At 44.5% G+C, this 26,715-nt stretch overlaps 1 protein-coding gene across 3 annotated transcripts; it reads right to left on the reverse strand.

The window, feature by feature from the left end:
* Positions 1-222: 222 nt before the first annotated feature.
* Positions 223-25,342, reverse strand: DUSP14 (dual specificity phosphatase 14). 3 transcript variants are annotated; one of them, XM_021704015.1, is made up of 5 exons: positions 24,972-25,341; positions 23,273-23,368; positions 21,665-21,739; positions 3,335-3,423; positions 223-1,554 (listed from the first exon to the last, which is right to left on the reverse strand). In XM_021704015.1, the coding sequence occupies exon 5, from the start codon at positions 1,460-1,462 to the stop codon at positions 866-868; it is 597 nt and encodes a 198-aa protein (XP_021559690.1). In that variant the 5' UTR covers positions 1,463-1,554; positions 3,335-3,423; positions 21,665-21,739; positions 23,273-23,368; positions 24,972-25,341; the 3' UTR covers positions 223-865. The 3 variants fall into 3 exon arrangements, with proteins under 3 accessions (XP_021559690.1, XP_021559691.1, XP_021559692.1); XM_021704016.1 differs by lacking the exon at positions 24,972-25,341 and adding an exon at positions 23,739-23,816; XM_021704017.1 differs by lacking the exons at positions 21,665-21,739; positions 23,273-23,368 and having other exon boundaries at positions 24,972-25,342.
* Positions 25,343-26,715: the final 1,373 nt, after the last annotated feature.

The raw sequence follows: 26,715 nt of genomic DNA on the forward strand, positions 1-26,715 counted from the left end.
GATGCTGTTTCACACTGTTCCAGCATCGGGAATGGCATGAGTATCTGCCCACCTGCAAGGACGGACGCGCTGACATAGTCCAGCTGGGGTGTCTGTTTTAAGTAGCATTCACAGCTGTCACAGGAACCATATTCTAACGCAGTTGGGGGAGAGCATCTTCCTTCCAGCATCAACACACGCATCCACATACACACCCTGACATTCTTAGTAAAAATTCTAATACGTTATGCAGGTATATTTATTAAAAATAATGCTAATATAGTCCTGGGGCACAATGATTCCAAGAGGGTGTTTGCAGCAGATTTCATTATAATTACTTAACAACTAGATAATAAAGGTTTATGTTTTTAACTTACAGAGTCACTAAATAATAGGAAAGGAAAGAGTAGGGCTAATCCAGTAGACTGAAGCTGGTATCAATAGTCCCTAAGCATTGGTTTGGTCGGCAGCCTTGGGCAAAGCTGGTCTCTAAAGGGTTAATCAGGACCCAAAGTGATTTTTGCACTGAGCTCCTCCCGCACCTGCCATGATGCCTAAAGGCATGGGATTCAGAATACAGCAGAACCAAACAGTTTATTAAACTGTTCAAATTGTTAAAAATGATTAAAAGCCAGTTAAAGATTTTCATAAACACTATTCCAAAATGTTTGTTAGTTTTAAAAATGTTACTAGCAATGTGTGCATTCCCCTCATGTTCTTCCCCTCCCTCCCTAGCTTTTAAAATAAACTTGAACACCCAGTGTAAAAAACACTTCAGGGAGAACCAGAAGTCAACCATTTGAAAAGAAAGGTGAAGAGGGGAGCAGACGGTGTGTAGCAGATGCTGGTTCTGCTCAAGGGGCTGCTGATGCAGGCTTTGGTGGCTTTATATCCCCCAGTAAGGCATCAGGTGTCGGGACTCTTTCTCATAAACGTCTGGAACTACGCCATACGGCGTCTGTACCATTTTAACTGTCGACTTCCCAAAGAGCTGGCGCTCGTAGTCTATCAGCTGCCTCCAGAAGCCTACGTTGGGCCTGATGACGGGCCTGCGGGCCTTCACCCAGTTGTAGGCCTCCAGCAGGCACACACTGTGGCATTTCATCAGGTAAGCGATGCAGAGAGTGGCCGAGCGGCTCACCCCTGCGGCACAGTGCACCAGCGTGGCCCCGTGCTTCCTGCTCACGCTGTGGATCTTGTCAGCCACCGTGTCAAAGTACAGTCCAATGGGGGCATGAGGCATGTCAGCCAGAGGCACTTTAACATACTCAAACTGGGGCCAGTTGAAATTGGGGATCTCGATGGTAGCATTAACGATGCAGGTGATGCCACGAGCCTGCAGGAGGTGCCGGTTGGAGGCCACACTGCCCCTGCCCAGGAAGAGAGAGGAGGTGATCTGAGCGATGCCTCCTACATCGCCCTCAGAAATCATCCGAGGGGCCATGAGAGTCCGTGGAAGTGTGCTGTGACCTCTGGAGCTCATGAAGATGCCAGCAATCACACCTGCATCGTTGGAAGCAAGACCAGAGGGTTTGGTTTTCCTCCACAAAGGAATCCGAAATCACCGTCTCCTTCCTGAAAAACATAGGTATCAGTCAGTACTTTCAATGCTCCCGATTCTGGATGCATCACGGCCTTCCCTAGTTTTGTAGACTAGGAAGGTGAAAGGATTAGAAATGGTTCATTTTTTCAAGGATGTAGATAAATCATTTTCTATTGATTAACAGGAAAAGCAGTCAAAGACAACATGTAAAATCCATGTTAAAACTCAGCTCTCGGGGCCCCTGGGTGGCTCAGTTGGTTAAGCGACTGCCTTCGGCTCAGGTCATGATCCTGGAGTCCCGGGATCGAGTCCCGCATCGGGCTCCCTGCTCGGCAGGGAGTCTGCTTCTCCCTCTGACCCTCCCCCCTCTCATGCTCTCTGTCTCTCATTCTCTCTCAAATAAATAAATAAAATCTTTTAAAAAAAAAAAAAAAACTCAGCTCTCTGGTGATTCTATTAAAAAAAAGGGGGGTGTAAATGGAAATAGTCATCCTATTTTAGAAATAATTCTAAACTCAAACATGCCCAACTGATTCCTGAAAAACAATCTTGCAGGGCCTTGCTCTTTTTGAAGGGGGGTGGTGGTGCTCCCTGGTAATTAGGAAGAAATTAGAAATTTTGATTGCTCCAAGAGCCATGTGCCTTCATATACCTCTTGCCTAGTTCCATAGCTATGATGACTATATTTTCCTAAACCTAATTCTAGACATAGAGATCTTACAAAGATATCAAAGTATAAAAATGATACATTAGGTAATATATTCAAGGAACTGCCTTTATAAACTAAAAAGATAATGAATTCAGAATGAGTTACAGAAAAGCCAAGACATATGGTCACCTTAGCCCTTTATTATTAAAAAAAAAAAAAAAAAAAGCTAAGGGGCACCTAGGTAGCTCAGTCAGTTGAGCATCTGACTCTGTGATCTCAGGATTATGAGACTGAGCCCTGCTTCAAGCTGGGTGTGGAGCCTGCTTAAGATTCCCCCTCTACACACCCCCCTCCACATACTCTCACACTCTAAAATACATCATTCATAAATTAATCACTATTCATAAATTAATCACTAAATAGTAACATGCTGTGGCATTTCCATGGCAATAATCCCAGGCACTTTGAAGGCCATGATCTTACATTAGTCTACTGGGTGCCTGGCTGGCTCAGGCAGTAGGGCATGTGACTCTTGATCTCAGGGTCGTGAGTTTGAGCCCCACGTTGCGTGCAGAGATTACTTAATTTTTTAATAAATACATTAGTCTAGGGGCGCCTGGGTGGCTCAGTCGGTTAAGCATCTGCCTTCAACTCAGGTCATGATCCCAGGGTCCCCTACTCGGCGGGGAGCCTGCTTCTCCCCCTGCCCCTCCCTCCACTCATGTGCACCCTCTCTCTCTCAAAATCTTAAAAAAATACATTAGTCTAAGTTCATGAGCGTTTTAGTTGACCTGACCCTGGGTGTGGTTAAATGAGAACATCACCTTCCTCAGCCAATTCTCAACTCCAAGACGAATCCCACGGGCTTCAAATGCTTGCTGGAATTAAATTTTAGTTTAATATTTGAAGATCTACCTTCTCTCAGTACAGTGTTTAAAAGACTTTAATATTATGTCTATATAGGACACCAGTAACAAAAGAAATAGAAAATACTGGTTTCCTGAGATTTTAGACAGATCACTTCCTCACACTACTATACAGTCTGGGCCTGTGGGAAATGTGCTCCTCCCCACCCAGGGTACCATAGGGGCCCCTGAAATGATTGCAGTTGGACAAGAACATCCTCAGTGCCACAGACAAAGGTGGTGCCAGAGCCAACTCACTTGTGAGGAATCTGGTTACTCCGCAGTCCTGGGTCAGGATCTGGAAAGTCCTAATTGAGAGTGCTGATCACAGTGGATACAAATCAGATCTGCAGAAAGACAAGGAGGCAACAATGTGGCCAATCAGGAAGTTCAAAAGAATTCCTCCTGGGTTTTATTACTAAACTGGGTTTGACTGGAATAAAACCAGCAAGTGGAAAGCATGCTAACTAAAGAACGTACCAGTAAGAAATCGCAACCGGAGTCTCAGCTTTTTGTTAAGGACATGTAACTCATGGTGTAACAACCGTACGTACAGGTTTGGCCGTAACAAAGGCAAATTTTTGAGAGGAAATGTAATAAGGCGCTGCTCACAGGGCCTGGGAAAGATGCAGACCAAGCTAGAGCATCTTCCCAGTGCCCTCGGTCTGCTCAGCGGCTCAGCCAGACGCAGGGAGACCTGCACGAGCGGCGGCTGCTGGGGCCGGACGGGCCGGACGGCACTCGGAGCCTGCACCTTCTCTTCCACACTGGATCTCTTAGCTGTTCGTTTACTTACGACATGATGAGCACCAATAAGCGCTGTTCCAGTGTGTTCCTCCCCTCCCTGTCCCTCTGCTTTTCCCAGGTAACCATCACAAGTACTTTCACAGCCCTGTTGAGGTGTGACTGACACACCACTTGACCAGGTGTACAACCTGATGAGTTTTGAATTCTGTGCATACACTCCACACACCATGACTCAACATGGTAAATCTCTCCATCACCCCCTCCAGGTTTCCTCATGCTCCTTTAATTCATCCCTCCCTCACCCTCTAGCCCCTGCCAAGCAAGCAATGATGTTCAGTCACTATGTGTACATTTCCTAGACTTTATATAATGGAATCCTCCTGAAAGGATTTGTTTCTTCATTTGGCCTGGCTTTCACTCAGCATAATTATTTTGACATTCCCCTATGTTGCTGCATATATCAACAGTTCATCCTCTTCGTTGCTGAGTACTAGTCCATGGCACAGACACATCATGGTTTAATCACTTACTGATGGAAAGTGGGTTGTTTGTAGTTTGAGGCTATTACAAGTAAAGCTGATGTATAACGTGACGTAAAACATTCACGTGTAGGTATGTGTGTGGACATACGCCCTCCTTTCTCCTGGTTAAACACTCAGGAGCGGAAGGGCTGGATCATAGGACATGTTCATATTTAACGTTTTTTAAAAGCTTTAAAAATAGTTCTAGCTTGGGGCCTGAGGGGCAGGCGTCTAAGTTAAACACACACGGATGTAAGCATCCACTGCAGTCCTCTCCAGGATGCCAGTATTTCCCAGACAGGAGCTTCTCCATGTGTCTGTGCCCTGGTTTTGGTGGCTGCCAGCCAGGGGCCACCCACTGCCTGCCAGCTTGGTGCTCAGCAGGGCTTGCATTCCTGGGCCCCGTGAGACTAACAAACGAGGAGACCATTCTCACTGGCCACCACCCCCAGGGCACTGCACAGCCAGCCAACTGGGGGGAAAAAAATACTCTTTTTCTGTGAAAAAGGCTATTGCTTGTCCTGGGGCTTTAGCCTCAAGGGCAGGCTTCTGCCTTGGCACACGCCTGGGGGCCACTTGGGCTCACTCCAGGGACCAAAGCCAGGGGACACCATCTTTGTGCTTTCCCTCTGCCCCATTCCAAGTGTCCAGTATCTTCTGGAAAGGAATTGTACACTTGTCTGGTGTCCTGATTTTTTACTGCTGTCCAGGGGACACCTCTAAATCACTGGGTTCTGCTGGCCAAGGAGACGGACACTTGCAGTCCCACAGGACTATGTTTATCTGCATATGTTAAAAGCTGCTGAGTGACATCCTCCCCTTTAGAACACTGACAGGTCTTGTCACACGAGCAATGACTGGGAGCCACTAAAAATAAATAGGCTGCTGGGACAATCACAAACGTCTGAGAGAAAACCAAAAAGAAGGCCGTACTGAATACTAAGTTTCATCGCCTATACGAGGCCACTCCTTTCAAGCCTGGGAGAGGTGGCTGTTTTATCAAATGCAGAGTCAAGGAAAATGAAGAAACAGAAAAATATGTTCCAAATGAAAGAACATGATAAAATCTCAGAAAAAGTCCTTAATGGAGATAAGTGATTTACCTGAGAAAAGAGTTCAAAATAATGGTCAGAAAGATGCTCACTGAACTGGGGAGAAGAGTGACCATAGAGCTTCAACAGATAGAAAATGTAAGAAAGTACCAAAGAGAAATCATAGAGCTGAAGAACACACTAACTGAACTGAAAAATAAACCAGAGGGTTTCAATGGGAGAACCACCTGATACAATCAAGCAGCAAAAGAATGAACAAAGTGAAGACAGCTTAAGGTATCTATGGGACAACATCAAGTGGACCAACATTCACATTACAGAGGTCCCAGAAGGAGAAGAAAAAGGAGCACAAAACTTATGTGGAAAAATAATGGCTGAAAGCTTCCCTAACCTGGCTGGCGAAGGAAAGAGACATCCAGATCGAGGAAGCTCAGAGAAGTCCAAATAAGATGAACCTAAAGGGACACACACTAAGACACATTATAATTAAGCTGTTAAAATGTTAAAAGACAAGGAGAGAATCTTAAAAGCAGCAAAAGAACTTGTTACATACAAGGGAACGCCCCCCCCCCCCCCCCATAAGACGATCAGATTTTTCAGCAGCAACTTTGCAGGCCAGCAGAGAGGGGCACAACCGATTCAAGGCAGTGAAAGAAAACACTTCCAAGAATACTCTACCCAGCAAAGCTGTCATACAGGAGTGAAAGAGAGAAAGAGTTTTGAACTACAGGAGTTCATCACCACTAAACTGGCCTTACAAGAAATGTTAAAGGGACTTCTTTAGGCTGAAAAGAAAGGGTGCTAATTCATAACAGGAAAACACATAAAAGTACAAATCTCACTGGTGAAGGTAGATATAGTAAAATTTAGAATAATATAAAGGTGGTAGATTAGTCACTTATTTATAAAGCTACTATGGGGACGCCTGGGTGGCCCAGTTGGTTAAGCAGCTGCCTTCGGCTCAGGTCATGATCCCAGGGTCCTGGGATCGAGTCCCAAATGGAGCTCCCTGCTCAGTGGGGAGCCTGCTTCTCCCTCAGTCTCTGCCCCTCCCCCTGCTTGTGTGTGCGCGCTCTGACACATAAAATCTTAAAAAAAAAAAAAAAAAAGCTACTATGAAGGTTAAAAGACAGAAGTAGTAAAAATAACTATAACCGCAATAACTAGTAAAGGGATATACCAGATAAAAAGATGTAAAATGGGACATCAAAGGGGCACATGGGTGGTTCAGCTGGTTAAGTGTCTGACTCTTGGTTTCACCTCAGGTCCTGATCTCAGGGTTGTGAAACAGAGCCCTGAGTCAGGCTCCACACTCAGTGGGGAGTCTGCTTCCCCTCTCCCCCTCCCCACACTCACAAGTGCGCTCTCTAAAATCTTTAAAAAGTAATTTAATGGGGCGCTTGGATGGCTCAGTCAGTTAAGCCTCTGCCTTTGGTTCAGGTCATGATTCCAGGGTCCTGGGATTGAGCCCTACATCAGGCTCTCTGCTCAGCGGAGAGCCTGCTTCTCCCTCTGCCTCTGCCCTCCCCCCACTGCTCGTGCTTGCTCGCTCGCTCTCTCTCAGATAAATAAAATGTGACATCAAAAATATAAAATTGGGGGTGTGTGTAAAAGTGTAGAGTTTTAGAATATATTCAAAGTTGAATTATCAACTTAAAGCAGACTCTTATAAGTTGTTATATGTAAGCCTCATGGTAACCACAAAGCAAAAGCCTATGGTAGGTACACAGAAGATAAAGGAATCTAAGCATACCACAAAATCATCAAATCACAAAGGGAGCAAGAGAAGAAAGTAACAGGAATTACAAAACAGCCAGAAAACAATGAACAAAATGGCAATATGAAAAAAGACCCATCTATATGTTGCCTACAAGAGACTCACTTCAGATGTAAGGACACATGCAAACTGAAAGTGAAGGGATAGAAAAATACATTACATGTAAATGGGAACCAAAAGAAAGCCGGAGTAACTATATTTACATCAGACAAAAAAGACTTTTAAAACAAAGACTAATAAGAGACAAAAAAGGCATGACATAATGATAAAGGGGTCAATTCAACAAAAGGATATACATTTGTAAATAATCATGTGCCAAGCAGGGGCGCCTGACTGGCTCAGTCAGTGGGGTGTGTGACTCTTGATCTCAGGGTTGTGAGCTTGAGCCCCACCTTGGTGTAGAGATTACTTAAAAAATATTCTTTTAGGGCGCCTGGGTGGCTCAGATGGTTAAGCATCTGCCTTCGGCTCAGGTCATGATCCCAGGGTCCTGGGATTGAGTCCCATATCGGGCTCCCTGCTCAGTAGGGAGCCTGCTTCTCTCTCTGCCTCTCTCTCGCTCTTTTATGAATAAATAAATAAAATCTTAAAAAAATATATTCTTTTAAAAATAATGCACCCAACATAGGAGCACCTAAATATATAAAGGAATATTAACCTTAAAGGAAAAAACAGACAGCAATACAATAATAACAGGGGACTTTAACAACCCACTTTCATTAATGGATAAATCATCCAAGTCAGAAAATCAGTAAGGAAACATTGGTCTTAAACAACACCTTAGACCAGATGGACTTAACATATACAAAACATTCCATCTAGAAGAGAATACACATTCTCAAGAGTACATGGAACATTCTCCAGGATAGATTATAAGGCAATAAACAAGTCTTAATAAATTTAAGAAGACGCAAGTGATATCTAGCATCTTTTCCAACCATAGTGGTATGAAACCAGAAATCAATTACAGGAAGAAAACTGGAAAATTAACAAATATGTGGAGATTAAACAACATGCTACTGAACAACCAAAGGCTCATAGAAGAAATCAGAAACTACCTTGAGAGAAATGGAAATGTAGCATACCAAAATTTAAGGGATGCAGCAAAAGCAGTTCTGAGCAGTTTATAGTGATAAATGCCTACATCAAGAATCAAAAAAGCTCTCCAAAGATTTAACTTTACACCTCAAGGAACTAGAAAAAGAAAAACAAATTAAGTCCAAAGTTAGAAGGAAGGAGATACCAAAGGTCAAAGTAAAAATAAATGAAATAGAGACTAAAAAGACACTAGAAAAGATCAATGAAACTAAGAGCTGGTTCTTTGAAAAGGTAAAATTGACAACCTTTAGCTAGGCTTACCAAGAAAAAAAGAAAAGACTCAAATTAATAAAATCAGAAATGCAAGAAGGGAAGTTGGGACCAATACTACAAGAAATACCAAGGATAAGAGACTAAACAATTAAACCAACAAATTTGACACCTTAAAAGAAATGGACAAATTCCTAGAAAGATACAACCTGCCAAGAATAAATGATGAAGAAATAGAAACTATGAACAGATCAACAACTAGTAAGGAGATTGAATCAGAAATCAAAAACCTTCCAACAAAAGTCCAGGACCACTCAGCTTCACTGGTGAATTCTACCAAACATTTAAAGAAGAATTAATACCACCATTCTCAAACTCTTCCAGAACATACAAAAGGAGGGGATACTTCCAAACTCGTTTTACAAGGTCAGGATTATGTTGATACTAAAACCAGACACCCAAGAAAATTACAGGCCAATATCCCTGATGAACATAATGCAAAATCCTCAACAAAACACTAGCAAACTGAATTCAACAATACACTGAAAGAATCATACATCACAGTCAAGTGGGATTTGTTCCAGGGATGCAAGAATGGTTCAACATCTGTAAATCAGTGTGTTACACCCCCGTGAGATACTACTTTACACCTGTTACAATGGCTGTTCCAAAAAGACAGGAAGTAGCAAGTGGTGGCAAGAATGTGGACAAAAAGGAACTTGTGCACTGTTGGCGGCAATGGAAACTGGTGCGGCCGCCACTGAAGAGAATATGGAGATTCTTCAAGAAATTAAAAATAGAATGACCAGGGGCACCTGGCTGGCTCAGTCAGTGGCGCATGTGACTTTTGATCTCGGGGTCATGAGTTCAAGCCCCACAATCAGGGTAGAGATTACTTAAAACAAAAACAAGCAAAACAAAACAAAAAAACCTACCATATGATCCAGCAGTCCACGTCTGGGTACTTATCTGAAGAAAACAAAAGCACTAACTTGAAAAAATATATGCACCCCCACGTTCACTGCCAAGACACGGAAACCACCTACGGGTCCATTGACAGATGGAAGAGATCAAGAAAATGTGGTATATAAACACAATGGAATGTTATTCAGCCATAAAGAAAATCTTACATTTGAGGTAACATGAATAGATCTTGAGGGCATTTTGCTAAATGAAATAAGTCAGAGAAAGAACAATTATTCTATCAGTTATATGTGGAATCTAAAAAGAAAAGAAAACGAGCTCACAGACACAGAGAACTGACTGGTAGTTGCCAGAAGTGGGGGAGGGGGCACTAGATGGGCGGAGGAGGTCAAAAGATACAAACGTCCAGTTATAAAATAAATCATGGGGATGTATTATACAAGTTAATATTACTGTATTGTGGGGCACCTGGGTGGCTCAGTTGGTTAAGCGACTGCCTTCAGCTCAGGTCATGATCCTGGAGTCCCGGGATCGAGTCCTGCATCGGGCTCCCTGCTCAGCGGGGAGCCTGCTTCTCCCTCTGACCCTACTCCCTCTCGTGTGCGTGCTCTCTCTTTCTCATTCTCTCTCTCTCAAATAAATAAATAAAATCTAAAAAAAATATATATATATTACTGTATTGCATATTTGAAAATTGCTGAGAGTAAATCTTATTAAAAGTTCTCATTGCACACCTCATCATCTTCAAGACACCCCAGTTGTGATGTGGAGGAAGAAGAGCCACCTGCAAGATGGATACGAGCGACAAGCTGCACTGTGAACCCGGGCACTCCGTGCCGACACCGCCAGCCTGCGGGTCTCTGAGGGGACCCCCCCAGTCGGAATGCCAAATTCTCCGGTTTGCCCTGGGATATTATAGCAAATTATTTGTACGTTTAATGAAAATAAAACACACCTCGTGACAAAAAAAAAAGGTTCTCATTACAAAAAAAAATTTGTAACTATATAGTGATGGATGTTACTAGACTTACTGTGATGATCATTTTGTGCTAATGTAAATATCAAATCATTATGCTGTATACCTGAAACATGTTATATATCACACCTCAATAAAAAGATAAATGAAACAGTTATAGCTACATAATACAGTGATTCTCAAACTTTAGCCTGCATCAGAGTCTTGTTAAAACAGATTTCTGAACCATACCCCAGGAGTTTCTGATTCAGTAGCTGCAAGGTGGGGGGGGGGACTGGCATCCCCAAGGTGATGCTGCCAGTCAGGACACACTTTGAGAACCACTGCAGAGGTCGACGCCGGGGTGAGCTACCGGTTCCCTGCGTCAAGACCGAGGCACTCAGAGTGCTGGTCCTGGTAAGTTCCAGAGTCTGCCCTCGTCTGAAGGGTGCTGCCTCCCCCGAAGTTCCAGCCTTCTCTGGGGGCCCGCAATTGGATACCGGCGGACACGCAGTATTTAGGTGAAATCGCACCATGAAGAGGAACAGGAAGTAGTCACCCAAGGAAATGTGTGCAGGTATGTGTTTTAGATGGAAATGGGCAGAATTTATATAGGAGAACATCCTGTCCTGCCGCAAAGTACAGTCTCGCGCCACTTCCACATCCTTCCGTGGCACAATCCCAGTGATTTAAAAAGCAAAGTCACTGTAGTAATAAACACAAAATCAGGCTCTCAGACTGCTGGTGCTAACTCCCTCCTGACTGAGGAAAATCTGGCAGGTGCTAATCAAACTTCCAACCAGGTTATTTAGTCACTGTCTAATTACTAGTAATTCAGTCTTGTGGTCTCCCAAATCATCACTCTGTTCGGAAGCCACTTGCCCTCCTGGGACAAAGGTCCCAGACTCACTGTCTTCGCAGCAGAAGGGGTTCATCAAGGGTAAATAATGGGTGGTCCGGAAGCCTAACCTACTCTGCTAACTCTCCTTTGTTGAGCAGTGAGAAGGTACTTGGTACTGCAGAGAAAACAGATTGTGAGTCCTCAGGGCCGAATCCAAGTAAGACAGACATGATGCTCCCTCCCTGCTGCTGCCAGTCAGTCTCGTGCCAGCAAACCTGCACCACACTGCCAAAGCTGGGTCCGACGCTTAGAGAAACGACGTCTGCTGGGGAGCACGCAGAGGCACAGCTATTACTGATGCTCCGACAAACGCTCCTGGCCCCTTTACAGACCAGAAAATGGAAGGCTCAGAGAGGGTGAGCTGAGTCCCACTTGGAGACGAGACGTGCCCGAACCAGAAGGCCCAAGGTGTCTGGGCTCCTAGCTCAGGCCCACACGCTGCCCTCCTGCGTGACTGTGACCTCACAGCACTGCGACACCAGCAGCCGGCACCCGCAGTGCGGGAAAGGGGTCCTGCATCTGCCGAGGACAATGTGGTTAAACGCTGCTTACAGAAAAGCCCAGACGGGCTGAGCTACTCCAGTTTCTCCTGTCGCCCGGAATAGGAAAATACTGCCAGACTGGTGTACCCTTCAGGACACAGACGGCCCCCCTGAGAGCAGAGGGGCCTCAGCAAAGAATGGTTCCACGGAAGGCACAACAGGAAGCCCTAGTGTGCTCCGAGGCCAAGACCAGGAGATTCTGACCGTGAAGAAGGAAAGAATTCATGTGTATTACATCACAGGCTCGTCAAAATCATCTTGGTCAGCGTGTACTGGAGGACAGACCGAGGGGCTCTATTAGCGAAGTAAGAGGCTGAGGCAGGTTGGGGGGATCCACGACCGCAAGGTACTCTGAGCACCCCACTCCCACTGCAGCACACCTGTCTCCGAGGAGCACCCAGGGAAGTTCACGTCGCTGTCCATGGTGGTCAACTCAGTCCTTCTAAGTTGCTCCGGCAGCTGCATTTACCTCTTGGCGGGGAAAAATGCTTTCCGGGCCAGGAGAATGGGGGTGGGGTGGGTGCAAGACAGAAGGGAGGACCTATCCTAAACCAACCCGAGAGGTACTTTTTTTTTCCCCCCCACAAGTTCTAAGAAACATCTTGCTGGTCTGTCTGAATAATAAACATCAAAGCACGAAAGTGCTCAGCAAAAACACAGAGCTAGTGTCTGTCCCGGTGGCCCGTACTCTCGATGCATAAGCTAGTAACACCGGACTGCTCCATGCGCTGGGCGGTCCTGGGATGGGGGCACCAGCCTTGCATTAGCACTGGCGTCCGTACCTGGCGCAGCCTTGGAATTGCTACCCGGGCTCACGATGTACTCGGAGCATCCACCCCAATGCCATGGAGGCTAGTTTGCTTGCTTGCTTTTTTTTTTTTTTTCCATCATAGCAAATACCCACTAGAATTAGCTGTTGGAAACTAAAATTCTATCTACTGCTTTCTCTCTTCTCACATTGAATAAGCAGAAAATGGCCACAGGATGCTAAAGATGACCGTGTAAAATGATCTGACTAAATTATTTTTAGCTGCTTTAGGAATTTCAGAAGGACACAGTATATACTGGAGGCCGACACTGTTATTTTTTTATACCTGAAAAGCCCATGTAATCACATTTTCTCCTTCTGTTAAATATTTAAGGTTTTTTTTTTTTTTTTAAAGAACTAGCTAAAGTCACCCTTTTTAAAATAGAAGCAGGTTAACCTACATTGCCATAAATAAATAAATGCTACTTTTCTCATTAATTTTTATTAAATCAGAAATGTGTTCTGCTGGGGAAAAAATTAAAATACTCTTAAAAATAAAACTCATAGGGGCGCCTGAGTGGCTCAGTTGGTTAAGCGACTGCCTTCGGCTCAGGTCACGATCCCGGAGTCCTGGGATCGAGTCCCACGTCGGGCTCCCCCTTCTCTGTGGGGAGCCTGCTTCTCCCTCTGCCTCTGCCTGCCACTCCCCCTGCTTGTGCTCACTCTCTCTCTCTCTCTCTGTGTCAAATAAATAAATAAAATCTTAAAAAAAAAATAAATAAATAAAAAATAAAACTCATAGGGGCGCCTGGGTGGCTCAGTTGGTTGGGAGTCTGCCTTCGGTTCAGGTCATGATCCCAGGGTCCTGGGATCGAGCCCCGCATCGGGCTCCCTGCTCAGCGGGGAGTCTGCTTCTCCCTCTGCCTGCCGCTCCCCCTGCTCATGCTCTCTCTCTCTGACAAATAAATCTTAAAAAAAATAAAATAAAACTCAAACAAATGTTGAGTTATATTTGTATTAAAATGAAATAAAAGATAAAAATTGTTCTTGCTCGTCTGGAAAGCTTTAGTAATTTGGCTAAAACACCTCAACATCTTACTTATGGAAGAGGGGTTGTTTTTGCTTTTTCCCACCACATAAATGAAATGATATGAAGATGTCCTGGGATGAGGATAAACATACATAATACACATAAAACTAAGGACAGAGTCACCATTCTGGTTTGGCCACAGATATTCCCCCAGTGTGACACATAATGTGCTGTATAGCAACTGCCTAAATAGTTGTGATCTGACTGATCACCTCTATGTCCTCATGTGCACCACCATCCCATGAACTGAGCCTAACAAAGGACAATCATTTTAGAGACTCTAACCAGCTGCTGGTTAGAGTCCAAAAGAATGATATGGGTAGTCAGTCCACCTGATTAGAGCAGGGAAAAAAGTATGACAATACCGTGACATATATAAATGCACAGACTTTAAGAAGTTTACTGATAAGTTCAGAGATTCCCATGTTGGAAATAGAATGAGTACTGAGAAGAGAGTATTAATAACTATAAAAGGTGAAAGCACATATTTATTTGGGTCTCATGGGGTAATCTGTTCATATCTGGAGTGAATTTTTGAATTTGGTCCTCATCCACCTGAGTGTTAAAATTACTTGCCACTCATTCACACAACAGTCTTTACTGAGTTCATGCCATGTGTTCAACACTATTCTAAGTGATGTGGGGATTGAGGGAAAAGGTCTTTGCCACAAATGACCCAATATCTCCCATCCCACTTGACCTTCTTACAATGTGACCAACTCAACCAAAAGAGTAGAGCAGAAATAATACTTCAAAGGCTACATTATAAACATGTCACACACTTCTACCTTGTTGTCTTGGGACTTGCTCTCAGAACCCAGCTGCTATGCTGTGAGGAAGCTCAACAGAGTTACCATGTGGTGAGGTCATACACAGGTGTCTCAGAGAGCAGCCAGCTGGTGTCCCAGCTGAGAGCCAGGATCAACTACGAAATACGTGAGTAAAAACAAATCGATGATTCTAGCTCCCAGCCATCGAGTCACCTACAGTCTTTGACTATCCCACCACTGGCCCCAGACATTGTGGAGCAAAGACAAGTTGTCCCCACTACATGAGGTCCAAATTCCTGACCTACAGGAATCAATGAGCAAAATAAAAATGGTTGTTTTTACACCACTGAGTTTGGAATGGTGTGCTAGGCAGCAATAGCTGGAACAAGGATATGAAGGTGTAACATAAACCATCACCCTATGCTAGGACTTTATCATCTTAAAGAGATGACACAAGATACATTATAAAACAGTTGAATAACAATAGGAGATCAACTACCATTAAGTGACTCAAATGAGTGGTGCAAACAGTGGGTACCTTAGCAATTCAGAGAAGACACAGGATCAAAGCAAAGTAAAATAGTCAATGGGGCTAAAAAACAGAGTTGTCTGTTTCTTGGGGAGGTGTCTCATAGAGGATACTATCGTACTTTTTCTCCAGTCCACTTAAAACATACTGCCATTTATGGGCTCCTGGGTGGCTCAGTTGGTTAAGTGTCTGCCTTCAGCTCAGGTCATGATCTCAGGGTCCTAGGATCAAGCCCCGTGTCGGGCTCCCTGCTTGGAGGGAAGTCTGTTTCTCCCTCTCCCTCTGCCATGCCCCACTCTGTGCACTCTCCCCGACTCTCTCTCAAATAAATAAAATCTTTATAAAAAAATTAAAAAAATAAGACTACCATTCTTGACATCCAAGAGCCTTCTTATTTTCAGATTCCAAATAGAGAACACAAGCCCTTCTTTTTTTTTTTTTAAGGATTTTATTTGAGAGAGAGAGAGAGAGAGCATGAGAACAGGGTGAGGGGCAGACGGAGAAGCAGACTCCCCGCTGAGCAGGGAGCCCTACACAGGGCTTGATCCCAGGACCCTGGGATCATGACCTGAGCTGAAGGCAGTAGCTTAACCGACTGAGCCACACAGGTGCCCCCAAGCCCTTTTCTATAACCCCTCACCACTCCAAGTGTGATTCAAGACCCAGCAGCACTAACCTGGAGCTTGATAGAAATGCATAATCTCAGGCCCCATCCCAGACCTATGGAATGGGATTCTACAGTGAACAGACCCCAGGTGATCTATATCAACAGTAAAGTGCGAGAAGCTTTGCTCTCAATCAGCCTCAGTCTGTCCCATTGGACTTGCTGGAAAAAAAAACAAAAACAAAGAACTCCAGTGCCTGTTTTGTTGAAGCTCCATGAACATGCTCAGCCTCACGTGAATCAGTATTATTCTGCTGTCATGGTTCCCAGATGAGGAATCAGAGGTAAATGGAGGTTAAGAGGCTTTCCCAGACTTTACATAGAAAAGTAGTAACCCCACTGGAACCAGAACCCCTTTTTCATGAGTTGTCCATTTGTTGATTAGTCATACAATCTGACCACGACAGGTCAACTGATTGAAAGACTACCAAAATGTCATTTCATTGGGGAAGAAAACAAAAACTGCAAAGGAAAGAAATTAAGGCACATAAGGTCAGTCTCATTGTGCTTTATCAATAATGTAGATATGAATCTAAAAAATCCTAAACTGCTATGTGGTATGAGATGGTCTTAGGATGTGAAAAATGTGATAAACCTAAACCAAGAAAATGCTTGCAAAATCTTCCACAATCACATTTAAATCTGTTTGGTGATAACTAGAAACCAATTTGTGCCAGAGCCTATATAAATACTTTAAAATCTTCAAGGAGTTAAGTGGTAAAAATTAAATATGAATCATAGACTCTTGGTTAAGCAGTGAACTTTGATTTATATAGGTCATAACATCTAGAGGCAGAGTACTTTAAAAAAAAAACAGCAGGGGGAGGAGGGATGGGGTGACTGGGTGATGGACACTGGGGAGGGTATATGCTCTGGTAAGCGCTGTGAATTGTGCAAGACTGTTAAATCTCAGATCTGTACCTCTGAAACAAATAATGCAATATATGTTAAGAAAGAAAAAAAAAAAAAAGAAGACTGTAGCAGAAGGGGAAGAATGAAGGGGGGGAAATCGGAGGGGTAGACGAACCATGAGAGACGATGGACTCTGAAAAACAAACTGAGGGTTCTAGAGGGGAGGGGGGTGGGAGGATGGGTTAGCCTGGTGATGGGTATTAAAGAGGGCACGTTCTGCATGGAGCACTGGGTGTTATGCACAAACAATGAATCATGGAACACTACATCTAAAACTAATGATGTAATGTATGGGGATTAACATAACAATTAAAAAAAAAACAAAAAAACACAGCAATTAAACCCAAAATAGATAAAAATGTGCCTCAAAATTGCCAAAGTCATTACCACCTCCGAGAAGCAAGACTATGAAATCTCAGAAAATGCAGATTTTTTTTTTTTAATAAATAAGATCTCAGTCCTTAAAAGTTCATTATTACTTTAAGGAAGACAAAAAAGGATTTATAAATTAAAGTTCATAGGACTAAAAGCTCAACAGTGAATAAGTGACAAACTTCGACCATTTTACTCTGTCTTAGTGGATGTACCAACACCCTTAAAACCCAAGCAATGAGCCTCAACTTTCTCTCTACAAGGATTTCTTTATCATACCCATGACCCAATTCCACATTTTTGGTGATTTCCTAGCAAATTAACTTCATTTATAAAGTATTGATAAATTAATTTCCCGTTTTTTCTTTATAAATCAAAGGCATCTAATTACCCACTAGAGTTCCCGAGGAGAGTAAGATAACCAGCCAGGTAAGACTCTTGAATTTACTAGAAGGAGGGAACCCGACTAAGCTCCGTGCCCTTTCCCTGCTGGGACAGCAGCCCTACCTCACTCTGAGGGCAACCGGGTGTGTCTGGGCCCCCCTGTAGCAAAGGGAGGAATCAAGTTTTTAGCTAAATATAAGTGCAAAGGCAAAGGATCCTGAAGTTATTCCCTTGTCTTTATTTTTTTTATTCCCTTGTCTTTGTCTCCTGAAAAAATAGTCTAATAGGACAATATACGTAATTATTTATGACAATTGTTTATATTATATTACTATACTAGCATAATTTATATAGATTGTATTACTGTTATTCACATGCTATGAAAGAATGCGGTGGCCGGTGAACCTCACTCTACTCTGCTTCAAATCAGGGGTGGGCAAACCATGGCAGACAGACCATGTCGAGCCCGCCACATGTTTTTGTATAGGCCATGAGCTCAGAATGGCTAAAAATTAAATCACAAGAACAGTACGCTTCATGGCATATAAAAACAGTGTTCATGAATGAAGTTCTATTGTAACACTGCTGCATTCATTTGTTACAGATTAACTACGGCAGCTTTCTTGCTGTTAAAGTGAGTTAAGTAGTTGCTGGAGAAACTACATGGCCCACGAGCCTAAAATATTTACTACCTTGCCTTTACAGAAAAGGCGTGGTTGAAATTATGTTCTAAAGCCATCATCCTATGGCAAAGGAATATTTTCAAAGTGTGGACCTAAGGACCGCTGCATGAGAATCACATCAGCTACTGGTTAGGATGCATATTCCTAGGCCCCACCTCAGACATAATAATCAGGATCTCCAGGGGTAAAGGCCTGGAATTTTTATTTCTAGCAAGTATCTCTGCAAAAGGAATTTAAGATAATATTAAGGGGCACCTGGGTGGCTCAGGTGGTTAAGTGTCCAGACTCCTGATTTCAGCTCAGGTCTAGATCTCAGGGTCATGAGCTCAAGCCCTGTGCTGGGCGTGGAGCCTACTTAAAAAAATAAGAAGATGGGCGCCTGGGTGGCTCAGTCAGTTAAACATCTGACTCCTGATCTCAGCTCAGGTCTTGATCTCAGGGTTGTGAGTTCAAGCCCCACAAAAACAAACGAACAAACAAAAAGACGTAATCCAGTATGAAAACAAGTTTCACTTCATTTACATTTTGGATCATCTTTATCTGAAAGTTTAAACCAGGTAGTTGAAACTCTGTAAAACACTGAATACTTCTCCAGTTTTTAGCAAGAATCATATGAAATGATGTACAATCTCTAACCCTGAAAGAGTTCTGTCCCCTAAACACGACATATGTGACAGTGCAAATTAAAGGCTATTGAAGGGGCGCCTGGGTGGCTCAGTCGTTAAGCGTCTGCCTTCGGCTCAGGTCATGATCCCAGGGTCCTGGGATCGAGCCCCGCATCGGGCTCCCTGCTCTGCGGGAGGCCTGCTTCTCCCTCTCCCACTCCCCCTGCTTGTGTTCCCTCTCTCGCTGTGTCTCTCTCTGTCAAATAAATAAATAAAATCTTAAGAAAAAAAATAAAGGCTATTGAAGATTTGTGTCCATCTGACATTCATCAAAAATGCACTATTTTAAATGAACAGATATTTAAATAAATCAAGTGGGCTGAAGTGAAACCTATCAAATTCATGGGGCATGGTTACCTCAGTGGGGAAGGAAAGGAAGGGCCCCAAGGAAGATTCAACTTTATAATCCTCACCCTGCTTTTTTTTTGATAAAAGAAAGTATCACCAATTTGGGGTGGTAATGATATAAATTTGTTCTTTGTAATTTTCTATATGACTGCAATTTATTTATGCATTTATTATTATTTTTGAGAGGGAGGGAAGAAGGGAGAGAGCATGAGGAAGGGGGGAGGGGGAGGGAGAGAGAATCTCAAGCAGGATCCATACCCAGCACAGAGTCCGACGCGGGGCTCAATCTCACAACCCTGAGATCATGACCTGAGCCGAAATCAAGAGCTGGACACTTAACCAACTAAAAACTAAACCACCCAGGCGGTGCCCCAGTATATGATTGAAATTTCTAAAAATAAAAATTATTTGGAATAGAAGAAAATTAACTACAACAAATGGCTATCAACACAAACCCCCCCTCCAGGCTCTGGCCTGCACCTGCTGTTCACATGGGAGCCAGATTCACAGCTGATTTGGTAAGAGAACTTGGCAAGGACACCAGAGCAGCACAAGGGCTAAATTAGTGAAATTCTTAATTATAAATTTTGATTTCAAATTTGTATGTAACTTGCAAAGCTGACAGTACTCTCCCGGATTTTATTTTTACCAGTACTTCCTCAAAACTTCAAGCAAGCTCACCTCATAGTCTCTCTCTTCCAGTCGAGGAAGGCTGGTGCTTCCCATGCTCGCTCTATCTGCCACAGAAATGTTTACTAGTTCAACAGAAGCAACATGCTCTACCTGAAGAGTCCTCTCCTGTGTTACCCACAAACTCAAAGACCTAAGGAATCAAGATCTGCTGCTATGCTGAAACTATTCTGGGACAAAGGCAGAAGACCAGCAGTTGCATGTGAATTTCAAAAGGGCCCCTTGGGCTGAGACTTTGAGAAGGCACGGTGGCGGCGGGGGAGAAGCTGGCCAAACTGTCGGTGCCCTAGTAGGGGTAGTTAAAACTGGGTCAGTGCAAAGAGCAAGAATGGCAAGTGGCAAGGGGAGCTGGGAGGGCCGTGGGTGTAGGTGACGTTGTGTGGCCGGTAGGGCCACGGCATCGGCACCCACCCTCCACCCCCTTCCCTACAACAGGTGGAATCCGGAGCTCTTCCATCAAGTACTGCCCGCCGGAAGGGGTACCAACGAACACAAATAGGACTCCTCCCCCCATCACTCGGATTCAGAGGCTTGCACACTCCTTTTTGTACTTTATTTAATTTACACAGTTTTTAAAATTATGACCATTTTAGAGAATCTGAAAAAAACTTTAACATGTAAGTGAAAAAGTTCTCATGATTTATGAAAGCCGGAAAAGAGAGCATATAGCCCTCTTCTAAGATGCCTTACAGAAGAAATAAAAAAAGAACTACAAATCTCACATTCTTTGGACTATTCTTCCTTTACCCCTCCAACTAAGAAAAGGGATAGCCCTGAAGGTATTTTCGAAACCTACAGAACTGTAGAACATTCTACTCTAAGGATGGAAGCAAACTGTTAGCAAATAATACTAGGCACTGTTGATACTCAACAAATACCTGCCCTGACATAACCTCCCCATCTCTCCCTATCCCTACCCTCTTCCCTTCCCTCTCTCCCCTCCCCCCACCTCTGTCTCTCCTGGACACACTCCACACACACCTAGCTTTAAATCCAGCTAGCAACACCAAACACAAGCAATTAAAGTTAACCTGGCAACTGTCTCCTCAAAAGCAGAAATTGTTTCAAACCCAGTTTTAACTATCTCTACTACGTTATACTAAGGAAGATTTGGAAAGAAGTACATTTTAAAGATTCTAAGAGAGTACTTTATCCCCATAGCAAAGAAGCTGTGGTTCCTTTGGAAACGCCAAGGGAAGAGGAGCCTTGGTCTGTGCTCAGTGCCTCTTCAAGGATCTGCACGCGCACACAGCATTCTCGGAGGGTCCTCCGAGGGTACTTTAACAAGCACTGGCCTGGGTTCCTGCACACGTCACACACTATAAAGCCAGCACTGCCGACCTACACATAGGGCTGGGCATCACGGCAGGCATTCACCAAGTCAAGGCAGCATCGAGTGGCCCCAGAGGTAGGATTCACCCAAAACCCTGAAAAGACTTTTAGGGAGGGGCACCTGGCTGGCTCAGTCGGAAGAGTATGCAGCTCTTAATGCAAGGGTTGTGAGTTCAAGCTCAATGTTGGGTGTAAAGATTACTAAAAAATAAACATACTTTAAAAAAATCTTTTTTTCTTTTCAAAAAAAAAATCCCTTAAAAAAAGTAAGACTTCTAGGTAACTAGACACTTTTATTCTTCACTTTGCATATTTAAATTTTCCTATAACTACACATCTGTTTAAAAAAAAAAAAGGAAAGGATTTTCTTGGGTATTTGTCAACCAAATAGAGTGGAAAAACCATCTCTGGCCTTGGGTTACCACCCACACAATTAAACTTATAAGTATATATAAATACACTGGTACACAAAGGACCAGGGATCAGACCACCTAGGTGACATTCATTCATTCACACTGTGGTTATCCAAACATACTGTGATATCCAAACATACTGAGGTTCAACAACAAATACGTGGATTATAAATTCAAGGCTGACACCACTGGAAGAATGTAAATTGGTACCAACCACTTAGGAAATGAGGCATCACCCAGTAAAGCTGCAGATAAACACACCTGAAGGCCTTGTTCATAACTGCCCCGGACCAGAAACGACCCAGCTGTCCGCCAACAGATGACAGGTAACTTGTGCTATGTTCATACAAAAATGAACTAATTACAGTCACAGATAACAACACAAATGAATCTTTAAAAAAATACCATGCTGCAAGAATTTTAAAAAACTGTAAGTGTCTGTATGTATATTCCTATATACACACATGTATATATATACCCACGTATAATGTTGATCCCCCAAAAAAAGTATTTAAAAGAATACCTACTTTGATTCCATTTGCATAAAGATGAAAACAGACAAAACAAAACTTGTTTAGACATTAATATTTAGGGGAGAGAAACTAGCAACAAGAAAGGAAGTGATTTCCACAAAAATGAGGCTAGGTTACTTCTGGGGTGAGGGGAGAGGTTGTCATTGGCAAAGTAGGGGAGGAAGGTGCTTCTTGACCTTCGAGATGGTTACAGCTGGGTGTTCTTAAAAAAAAAAATCAGTAATTTACCCATTTGTTTCGTATGCTTTTCTGTGTGTTATAATTCACAAAAAAGTTAAGTAAACAAAATGTTGATGTCCAAGAATTCAGAAACATTACAATTCTGGCCAATGTGGGGAAAGAACACTCCCTCTCTAAATGTCACTATTAGCCTATCAGTTTCATCGGTTTTCAGGGACCTTATTTGTCTTCTACCCCAATATTCAGCACTGGACCTTCAGCATGGCAAAAGTCCTCTAATATATAAACTCCTGATGTGAATTCTGTTTGAACTCACGTGTCTCCTGAAACTACTGATCTCAACTGTGCCCACATTAACACTTCCCTTTGTTTCCCAGTGAAGCTTTCATAAATAAGTAAAACTACTACCTTAAATGTTCACCTGTAAGTTTATACCCAGGGGCTGTTGCTTTAGCAACTCTCCCTGCCTTCCGCTCCCTTTTATGCTTCCTTATAGAGTAGATACACTAGTAATCCTAGATACTTTGTTTTAATGGAAAAGTTTTCATTTTCATCTGAGAGTAACACCTAGGATCTTAATGATTTAAGTGCTTTAAGGCTTTTTAAGAAGGGATCATTTGCCCATCGTCCTGAGAAATACTACCACGCTACAGAGGTAATGAACCTTTACAACCAGCTGTACTTAAAACACATGCTACCTCTTGTGGACAGAAGCCAAAACTCTATGAACAGGGCTGGTTAATTTTATAATAATTCATTTCAATTAAAAAATCACTTTGCACAGACACATAAAAATGCTTAGAAAAGTCTAAGAGGTTATACACAAATCAATAAAGATATACACAGCAGTTACTTTTGGGAAAGATACTAAAAAGGCTTTAACCTTATCTGTAAAATTCTAAGTTTTACAAAGAGAATTATTAATGAATTTCTGGTGACAGTGAGAAAAAGCATTTTCAATCTACCTTGCCTTAAAATCCCAAATGCAAAGGAATTTACCAAACACAAATTCCTCCCTATAGACCATCATTTAAAAATGTTAAGGTTTTCATGCTATAGCTTTAAAGGATTGCCTGGGTTTACACACCTGAGCAGTATTTTTTTATATGAATACACATTTATGCCATTCTATTAAGGAATATTACAGAAATCATACCTGCATTCAACCAATATGACAGATTTCAGACGAGAACTCAGCATAGACACGTTTGACACTGACGTTAAAACGACTTGGAATGAAGGAAACCGTCTCCTGTTTTATGGGGGAAAGCCAAAAATATCAAGCAACTACCTTCTCCTCCCCCAAGCGTCAGAAGATGAGTCAGAGCTGGAGGCAGGAACAGGGCCCATGTGTCAAAGCCGCCTGTGCAGGGCGCCTTCCTACCTCCACCCGACAACCCCCCCCCCCCCCCCCCCCAGGTCAGGGTCCCTGCCTCAGCCAGTCCCTGACGGGAATTCTCAGGTGTCCCTGGTGAAGAAGAGGCAGTTATTCATTCCGGGGTGCCTCATTCTCTGCATTTCTTAAAAGGAGCCCAAGAATGGGAGCCTTTATGAATCCACCACAACTAACAATCACCAAATGCAGCTCAAGGGAGTGGAGCCTCCAGACACACTCACGCAACTTTTCAAAGAAGACAGCACCTTTGTTCCCCTCATCTTAAACAACAGGAAACATGTAGGGAGCAGCTGTGACTTGTCCAGTATCACTTAACTCTGTTACACAGCAGAGCCTCAACCACGCTGACACCCGGCCCCAGCCTCTCTGACTTTTAACTGCTCTGTACAATCTCAGGGAGGATGCTCCAACATTCCATTTTCCTTCTGTGTAGCCTAATGGACTAGGAATTCCAGGAAACTCAGGGTTAAATATCTTGGTCCATATTCCTTTAAGATTAGTAAAGAATCAGGACTTGGTTCTTTGCTTCTGTTTTTACATCTGTAAAGTGAGATGCAATGCTCTCTACCTACCCCTCCTAATAAAACTACAATGAACGGCTATAGCACATGCCAAATGCCTTGAGGTCCTGCTGGATGAAAAGTACAAGGTAGCTGTGTTGTTGTTTTTGTTTTGTTTTTTTGTTTTAAATCCCTACACAGTAGAACTGCAATTGTAAGTCACTCCTCCTTCCCTCGCCTCTGGGATGCCCAGTTACCATAACACTGGCTGGTACCAATGGCAACATCCACCTAAATAAAATATAGTTATACAATTCACTAAGGCAGCTCCAGCAGGCGATTCCTCTCACACACAAACAACTCAACTTCGCTTTGAAGAGAGGGTACTTAGGAGGGTACTTAGGAGAAATAAAAAGAGACGTTAGCACTGTGCACCCCAATCTACCACCGCAGAGAAACACTCAAGTTGAATACTTGGCATTGCTGAAAGTCAAATTGCTTCTATCAATGCACCAGAAACCTATGGAAGAAGCAAAGGGCCGCCGACAGCTCCAGAGGCTCGGAGCGGGTGGATGCTGATGGCGGGTGAGGAGCTGGACAGACCATGGCGCGGCCGGAGTGCAGAGGGTCAGGAAGGAGGAGGAGAGGAGGGGAGCCCATAGGACGCCGGCTAAGGAGCCCGAGGGCCGGGACGTCGGCCGCACCGGGGCGCAGCCGGGGGGCGCGCGCCCAGAGCCGGCGAGGAGGGGGCGCTGCGGAGGGCCCCGGGCCTCGCCCCTCCCGGCCGCCCAGAGGATGCCAGAACCGCCCGAGAGCAGGTGTGGGGGCCGGCACAAAGTTTCCAGAAATGAGGGTCGCGCGGGGCCCCGGCCGCCGGGTTCCGCCAGCCCCCGCCGGGGTCGCGTCAGAGCCAAGTCCCGCCCGCCCCCCGGTCCTTGTCCGGGCCCGCGGCCCCCTACCGGCTCGGCCCCGCGGCGGCGGGCACTCCGTCCTCCTGCGCGGCTCCCGGCTTCTGCGGGTTACCCGCCGCGCGCGCCCCTCCTTCTCCCCTCCGCCCGCGCCCGGGGCGGGCCGCGCGCACGCTCCCTGCGCCCCACCGCCCTCTCCCGAGGGGGTGGCCGGCCGCTCGGGGCGGGGGAGGGGCCTCCGCGCGAGAGGCTCGCTGCGGGCGGGGGGGAAGCCGGCGGGGGACGCGCGGAGCGGCGGGCGGTGCGCGTGCGCACTGCGCCGTCCGCCGCCGAGCAGAGCTGCGGGGCGCGCATCCCCGCTGTCCTGGATGCCCCTCGGGTCGGGCGTTCCCTGGAGTCTCCTATGTTTTACATCCTACGACCCCTCTGGTCGCCACTTCGGGGTTGGGGCGGGGGAGCAGGGGTGGTGTACTGGGGTACTTTCTGGTTGCGAGAGGGTTAAAGGCAAGGAAACAACACAAATATAAAAGGTGTGAAGACTGCAGTAAGTGACTAATCACCGCCTCTCACCCCACCCCCACCTTGTATCCAGAACGAGAGAGCCCAGGAATTACGACCGAAGAGTGATGGGAAAATACATCTCATGGCAACTACTGGATGAATTTTGCCCGGGCAGGTACAGGCAGTTTCTAGTAACTCTGGGAGGCTATTTTGTCCGAGACTCAAAAGTAGCTACAGATAGGTCATCTCCTGCCGGCCCTGAGACCGCCAACCCACCATCCTACACCGCAGGTGCCATCGGTCTCTCAAAACCCCAGATCCACAAACCGTGCCTCCCAGGTAGAGCTGTAGGGTGTCCGAAGCCCAGGCTGAACACATGGATTCGTGGAGGGCTTATTTGCTGTGTCACTGTGAGGGTCTTTTTAAATTTAGGTTTGCCCATCTGTAACATGAGTAGATGCGAATGGACTTTCTCAGCACAACCTGCCCTGGCAGGTGAGGGGAGGTATAAAGGGCTTCCTCAAGGCTCTGCAGTGAGTCAGACACCCGAGTCCTGACCACGCCCAGCCCCTTTACTCACCAGCCCCAGCTCCTCACCGTTGTAAATCGTTGGCGTCAGAACTGCTGAACAAACGAGTAGTCCTAGGTTTGGGGGGAGGGGTTGGAGAGGGAGGTTAAAAACAAAACAACAAAAAAACAAAAAAACACGCGCTTTGGGTTTACATCTCCCCGGCATCTTCAACCAAAAGCTCCGAGGCTTTTTCATGCTCTTCCTGATCTCTGACTGGATTCAGAGTCATCCCGTGGGTGCAGGAATGTCTAAAAGTTCTGTTTCCCAGACAAAAATATAACATGAAGGCATTTTAGTGATAATCTTAGGGGAGTTAAAAAGGCCTGGGCTGGAGAGATTTATTTTTGCCTTCATTAAAGAGAGAGTTAAAGCTTTAAAATTCGGCAAAATTAATCTTTTCGGCAAGAGAACAAAACAGAATCTGATTCAAGAAAAAACACTAGGAGTTCGAATCTTGCCTGGGAAAGGCATTTTTCCGGCACTAAATTGCTCCACCACCAATTCATCTAGTGACTTATTTTGACATGCGAACACCAAAATAGCAAAATCTCTAATAGAAACGATTGTATGCAGCTTCTTCCCCCCCCCCCCAGCCCCGCAGACCTTCCTTCAGTCAATTCAATGACTCAGCAACACAAATAGATACATCCCTCTTCAGATTCAAGCTTGTTTGTTACTTACACAAGGCAGGTTTCCAGTACAGCTCTAGTTAGCTGGGCATTT

Source organism: Neomonachus schauinslandi, chromosome 15, assembly GCF_002201575.2.
Source record: "Neomonachus schauinslandi chromosome 15, ASM220157v2, whole genome shotgun sequence".
NCBI lineage: Eukaryota > Metazoa > Chordata > Mammalia > Carnivora > Phocidae > Neomonachus > Neomonachus schauinslandi.